We start from the raw sequence: 7,436 nt of genomic DNA on the forward strand, positions 1-7,436 counted from the left end.
GGCAGCTTCCATCACAAAATTCACAGGGACTGTGTGCTCAAATTACAGTCGGTTTCATCATAAAAATACCCTATTTGGTTTCATGCAGTCTTGAAGAATTATGCCATTAAATATACATTCTCAGATACTCAGAGCATGACAGGTTTCTGAAAAACAAGCCCGAGACAAAAGTCAGTGTCCCTTTCTTTTGGTGCAGTAATATCTGGTTAGGCATAGCCATTCAGTCTCAGCCATCCACAGATTCAGAGCCCTTAAGAGTACACCTTTCAAAACTCCTCTGAATCATCACTTCTCCATATAGCTGGTTTTACTGACATACATATGGCTAAGTTTTACTCACAGTCTCCAATACTAGCATACAAACTGACACAGCATAACAATGGCGACCTGAAACCATCACAGAGCGCGTACATAGAGATTCTTCTGCAGCTCCATTTCCCCAGGAGTTTGCACCATTCTTAATTTCGACTGCCACAGTTCTCCCTCCAGCTACACAACCCCAAATCCAGAAAGGCAATTCTTTTTCTTACTGTACTTAGCTAAACCTGCAAATGAAACTACAGCTTAAGTCCTGACTGCATGGATAAAAGCAGAATCCCATCTCCTAAGCATGTGTGAAACCAAAAAATGGAGTATTAATATTTCCTCCCAATGTAACTGCTCTTCAAAAATATATTTGAGACTTAAAAGCTATTGTTCATTCCAGAAATTACTCTATAGCTTCTACAAATCCATTTCATAGCAGTGCTTGATCTGTATCATAAACACTATGTCAAAACTGCTGGTTTTCTAGTACTGAGTATGGGAAATCTTCATTACAAAGAACAAACCTTCTCTGTGAGGCAATTTCCTGAGAGCATGAACCAGAAAAAAAAAAGATGACACAGAATCTGTGTTGCAGCTGCACAAGCCATATATGTAGTATATAATTAATAATAGCTTTCAGTTATAAAAGACAAAATTAGGTACCTCTTAATGATTACAAGCAGCAATAATAACTGACTTCAAAGGAAACAGTATCACAGTACCATTTCCAAAACATCTTTTTCAAACTCTTCCAAGAAAGAGGTTGAAATTTAGAAGAGAAACTGGACACTCACTTAATTGCTAGTATTTACCAAAGTTTCTGGTTCTTGAATTTCTGCAGACACAGAATAACCTTGATACTTCTGCTTAAGAAGTACATTATAGACCATTTTTTAGAACAACAAGCACATGCAGACATTTTGCCCCTTAATATTTAGATAACTACTGAGTAACTTCAAGTCATGATATGGAAATGCCTTTCCTCTGTGAAGCTCTAACCTCAGTTTCAACCTCTGAAGACAAACTTGACATACGGGTAGAGTTTCACATTTATGCAGATTTGATGTCTTGTCTCCTTATTGATTTAAATTTACAGAACATACTGGTTAACCAGTTGAACAGCAATCAAATCCAACAAAAACAGAGTTTACTATTTCTTTCTGCCTGAAGAACAACACGGGAAAACACGGGGATAGAGAAAGAGAGTATACCATGAAGTATGGCCAATATTTTAAGGGTAGCAGCTTGATACCAAATTTAAAGTACTTTCTTGTGGTCTACAGAGCAGTAGCTTGTGGTTCCAAGTAGTCACAAATGTGCAAGCCCAGAAAAGGGCACATTTCCAGTTCCAGTCCTCCTCTAGCAGGAGTGCAGTGGTTCCTCTAAGGTAATGCTAACAACCCAAAGGGAATCACTCAAGAGATTGGCTGGAGTTGATTTTATCACCTGAGGTGCCCTTTACTTTAAACAATGCAACTATTGTTGCATTTCCATTACCGCTCTGTACCCAACAGAAATTATTTCAGCCGGCTTAGACACTTACATTCATACTGTAGTTTTGCTTGGGGTTGTGTTCTAGTGGTTTTTTGGAGGGTAGGGGTGGAGTGTGGAGACAGGGGACTGGTAAGCATAGTAGAGAGGTTATTGAAGTCAGCAGAAACTATGCATCCTACAGATTCTGTGCATTCTTTTTCTTGGTCAGGTAAATAACAAATTCCTCCTTATGCATCAGACACTCAAACGCAATTTGCAAGAGCCTCAGTTCAAAACACGGGAGCAAGGAACTTACTTTTGACCATTCAAGCAACTCTGAGACTCTACACAAGACATACTGAAATAGAAGGTAAGGCAGCTTCCACCACAACATGGTTCACAGGGAACGTACTCAAATTAATGTCAATCTCATCATAAGTATAAGACACCTGGTTTCATGCAGTCTTGTAGAATCGGGCTATACACATACACAGATTTAGAGACATTCATAGCACAGTTAATTCTTTCAAAAAATCAGTCTGAGAAGTTTGATCTCTAGAAGCTACTAGGAAAAAAACCCTTCAAACTAAAGAACAACTAGTTTAAACTTTGGTAGACATACACTTAATTTCTTGATCCTGAAAAATAAACACGGAATTGACAGAGCAGATACCAGCATGCTGTGAATTTTAAGTTCATCGTTATACTCTTTCAATGCCTTAAGGTACCTTTTTCTGTTGTAACAGTGGATAAAGATTTCCTGCATTTTTAACAATGCAAACCTAACTCGACATTTAGAAGTTACTCTGTTTACAATCTTCCCATTTGGAAGCTTTACTATTAGAATATCCCACCCTCTGTTAAAAGTTCAAGTGGGAAAGCTGTTTTGTAAAAGCTCAGACAGCTGGACTCCAGCCCTATTGCATTCCAATCAAGTCACCCAAAATACATAGCTCAAGTACAATCAGAAACTGTAACAGTCTTTGCATTGTGCTAAAACATAAAGAGGTTAAAAAAAAAACAACACCAAAACAAACCCAAAGAAATCAATAGAGGATCATCTTCCTAAAAAGGTTATTAGAAAGAATGCAAGTGAATGTTGCGGCTCGCCTAACCTATCTTGAGGCTACTGTCTGAACTGCAAGGAAGAACTTTTTGGTGTCACAACATCATCTGGTTTTGTCCTACTTAGCATATGCCATGTATGTGTATTTCTGATTCAGCAGAAACACTACCAGAACTCTTACAGAAGTTGATAACAATTAATATTAAATTAGTGCAGTTATTCTGATTTCTTCATTGACAAAACAGCTGAAGTACTGCCCCTGTGCAGCTTTCTGTTGGCATTCAGATCAATACTGTCACAGTGCCAGATTAGTACTATTTTTCTACACTAACCTAAAAATAGTTGCCATGCTCCAGTGAAAATCTGACTTTCAAACTTTCCACATCTGCTAGCCCAGTGTTAACCCTCATTTTAACTGAGATGACTAAATATTCATTGTCAAAATAAACAAGCAATAAGCTGATGGACCTTCTGATTTCTAGGACCATGTGCATTCCCTATACTAAAAGGGCTGGTGTTAACTGGCCAAAATTAATCCCTTCCTCATACTTCTTGAATTTTAAACTATGCAGCTATAAGGAATTAAGAGGGAAAGAGCAATCGAAACAGGACTAACTCTGTAACAGAGCAATTCAAGTATAAGTATTCACTGAATTTAATATATGAAAATATGAAAAGACTTTTAAAGTGATGCTATTTCATCCTTTTCTTATCACCTGTGATGTGCAACTAAGGAGCTGCCCAATACAAGAACCTGCACAGCAGTAAGGCTTATCCAGCATAATTTCTGCAATTTTACCTGTGTTGTTCCAACAACAATTCAGTGCTCTTTGCAGATTCTATGTCTGCTGAGTTTAGATTGCTACAGGTTTCTAATCAGGAATGCCAAAATGGACCACGCAGGAAAACTCCATACCTGGAGTTTGGTCAATGGAAAATATTTACTTCTATTGTGAAACAGTTTACAAATATTTTGTTTGCTGTTTTTCAGTCTGCAATTGTCCTAAGTTTAGAACATGACATAAATCCATTTTATTCAATTGACTTTTAAGGTACTGTATATTCTCGGATGTGGAGTAAGACATGTGATGGAATACTAATGTGAAGAAGGACATGTCATTAAGTAACATCATAATCACCAGTATTATACCATCCACAGCCTCATTCACTGCTTACTCCTCCATGTAGCAACAAATCACATCTCAGAATTAAAGAGAAGGAGCACAAAGAAGCCTTTATGCAAGGAAGAAAAGTTACACCACCACAGGGATATGCTCCATAGACTCATAGAACCAACTAGACTGAAAAGGACTTTTAAGATCACCAAGTCCAACCGTTACCTCAGGACTACCAAGCCCACCACTAAACCATGCCAATATGGGCAAACTGATCTCCCCTTACAGCTGCCCCTCATAACCTCCACCTCTCGCAGTGGCCCACACTTGTAAAGCTGTTGCCACTAGCCCCCATGGCTGCCCTTCACACCCCCACAGATGACCTTGCTCTCCCCTGAGGGCCACCTCTTCTCTCCCCTCACGACCTTCGCTATGGCGCTCCCTCCTTTCCCCTCACGATCTCCCCTCATGGCACCCCTTCTCTCCCCTCATGAACTTCCCTCATGGCCACCCCTCCCCTCCCTTCACGATCTCCCCTCATGGCACCCCTCCTTTCCCCTCATGATCTCCCCTCATGGCCGTTGCTCCTCTGCCTTCATGATCTTCCCTCATGGCCACCCCTCCTTTCCCCTCACGATCTTCCCTCATGGCACCCCTCCTTTCCCCTCACAATCTCCCCTCATGGCACCCCTTCTCTCCCCTCATGGCACCCCTCCTCTCCCCTCGTGATCTCCCCTCATGGCACCCCTTCCTTCATGGCACCCCTCCTCTCCCCTCACGATCTTCCCTCACGGCCATCCCTCCTCTCCCTTCATGACCTTCCCTCATGGCCATCCCTCCTCTCCCCTCATGATCTTCCCTCATGGCCATCCCTCCTCTCCCTTCATGATCTCCCCTCATGGCCATCCCTCCTCTCCCTTCATGATCTCCCCTCATGGCCATCCCTCCTCTCCCTTCATGATCTTCCCTCATGGCCATCCCTCCTCTCCCCTCATGATCTTCCCTCATGGCCATCCCTCCTCTCCCTTCATGATCTCCCCTCATGGCCATCCCTCCTCTCCCTTCATGATCTTCCCTCATGGCCATCCCTCCTCTCCCTTCATGATCTCCCCTCATGGCCATCTCTCCTCTCCCCTCACGGCCACCCGTCATCTCCCCTCATGGCCTCCCCTTCTTTCCATCGCTTTGCAAGGCTGAGTGCTCCCTCCCTAGAACTTGCCACACGAAACCCACTATTGTTACACACATAAACAGGCACAAAATGATTTTCTTTATGTGTGAGAGGCTAGCAACTATGCCTTCTTCCTATATCTACCACTGTAACTATCACTGCAAAGCAGTAAGGCATCACTGAAGACAGCGATCATACCAGTGCCCTTTCCCAACATGCCGTGTCCATTCCTACTCGCTCCCCCTTACACACCTTGCCATCTCCTCTCACAACCGCCATGATGCACCTCTCTCCCGCCACTCACTGTGTACACATACCGTATCGCATCCCCGCGTATTATACCCACAGAGCAAACCTCAACCAACCTCTTCCTCCTTTGCTGCACTCTCCCCACACCTACATGACACTATACCTCCACATGCAGATGCAACAAACCTCATGCCCACCACACACCCCCCGCAAATCCATTATAAACACATCTGTGCGTTAAAGCATTACAGCTAGGCATACTTATACATAGAAACAACCGGCACTCTATAGACACAAAATACCATCCCTTATGTGTGCTACATGCATATAAAAAGTACAGATAATCCTTGCCACACCCACAGAATACGTGCCTATAAAAACATCCCCATATTATGCCACACCCAATATTCACTATATATACGCACAGAGGCAGAAGCCCATACCAGACAGCAGTATACAAACACAGCTAGATACATAGGATGCCATGTCATTTCCCTGCAAGCAATGTTAAATCTCTGCTACAACACACAGACATAACTGAAGACGAAATCATAGCAGATGCACACACACGCAGACATGTTATATATTATGCTCATGACCTACTGTACATCTTTTATACATACACATCCCAGGCCACACCCTGGCTTACTGCACATGCATAAGCATACAGCACAGCACCGCATGCACCCACAGCGTGACACTGCCCTGCGCACCGACACACACGTTACCTTCCTCCCTACTCCATAACGGGGGGACGAGGCACCTCTGTCACGCCCCAGCCGCTTTACACACCCATACACATTACCCCTCCCGTGCTACACAGCGGGACAGCACACCCCTGCCACACCTGACCCGCTCTGCACACAGCCGGACTCCAACCATGGCTGCTCCGGCGCTACACGGGGAGGACACGCACTCGCCACACCTCACCACAGACACGCAGGCTGTGCCCGCCCTGCCTGTGCTTACAGCAGCCCCACCTGCTACAGACACACACACACACTCTCTCCACCGCTACAGCCGCGAACGACACAGCCCGCCCAGCACCACATCCGCACCGCCACTGCTCACGCACACCCGTACCCTGTCTACTCCGCCCGCCAAGCGCAGACGTTCCGCCTGGCCGGGCCGCCTCCCTCCCTCCCCTCGGGCTGAGGGGCCCGCCTGCCGCCCGGCCCGGCAGCCGCTCTACACGTCCCCGACAGAACTCTCTCCCCACGGCGGCGGCTCCACCCGCCCTATCATCACCTGCCCGTCCCACCTCGCCGCCGCTCCCCGCCCCGGACCCCAAGTGGCCGAGCCAGCCCCCCTAAAGCCCGGCGGCGGCAGAGGGTGAAGGGGAGCGGCGCGGCGGGCCGGGCCGGGCCGGGCCGGGCCCCAGGCTCACCATGGCAGAGGCGCCGCGGCGAGGCCGGTTGTCCTGGAGACGGCGAGCCCCGAAGAGGGCGCCAGGTGCAACGCCTGCGCGAGCGCGCCGCCGGAGCCGGGGCGGGGCGGGGCCGCCGCCAGCACCATGTGACCGGCACCGCCCCTGCGCGGTGGGGCCGGGCCGCCCCGGCTCCGCCCCCTCGGCTGCGAGCCCCTCCCTCTCGCCTCAGGTGGCTCCGTGAGAGGAAGGGGGGGGGGGGGGCGGTGTCATGGCGGCTGTCAGGGTAGGTGGGTTCGCAGCCTGTCAGCCCCTTGAGGGAGCCCGGCTCCTCCCGGTGGTAGGACATGGGAGCCCTCGCCAGTGGGCTTTTGGGGTTTAGAGCAGGCTGTGTGCTCGCAGGTGAGGAGGGTCCGGTGTCTGAAGGTGTTCTGGTTTTGGCAGGGCAGCAGCTGCCCCCTGCCCCTCCGGTTTGCAGCCCGGCGTATTGGCTGCTGGTATGCATGTCACATGTATGGTGACATGTTTAGTCCTGAGATAGTGCCTTATAAACCGGAGGGGTTGCTGGGGGTGGCAACCTCCTAAATTGCTACGGAAAACCCCACAAAAGCTTGTCTGTCAGAGAGGGAAGCGCTCTAAAGCCTTGCATGCGCGGCTTGCTCCTGTGAGCACCGCTGCCAGAGCCAAATA

The 7,436-nt window shown here is 47.3% G+C and overlaps 1 protein-coding gene across 2 annotated transcripts in view; it reads right to left on the reverse strand.

Moving 5' to 3' along the window:
- The window catches only part of FBXL2 (F-box and leucine rich repeat protein 2), a 43,183-nt gene extending 36,305 nt beyond the window's left edge, over positions 1-6,878 (reverse strand). For both annotated transcript variants that reach the window (XM_061464446.1, XM_061464447.1), the window contains exon 1: positions 6,768-6,878. In XM_061464446.1, coding sequence (XP_061320430.1) covers positions 6,768-6,770 — 3 coding nt within the window. In that variant the 5' untranslated portion in view covers positions 6,771-6,878. The remainder of the gene's footprint in view (positions 1-6,767) is intronic.
- Positions 6,879-7,436: the final 558 nt, after the last annotated feature.

Source organism: Pezoporus flaviventris, unplaced genomic scaffold (assembly GCF_033815535.1).
Source record: "Pezoporus flaviventris isolate CSIRO_AGI_PZ_B2104156 unplaced genomic scaffold, CSIRO_AGI_Pfla_v1 ptg000037l, whole genome shotgun sequence".
Taxonomy (NCBI): Eukaryota; Metazoa; Chordata; class Aves; order Psittaciformes; family Psittacidae; genus Pezoporus; species Pezoporus flaviventris.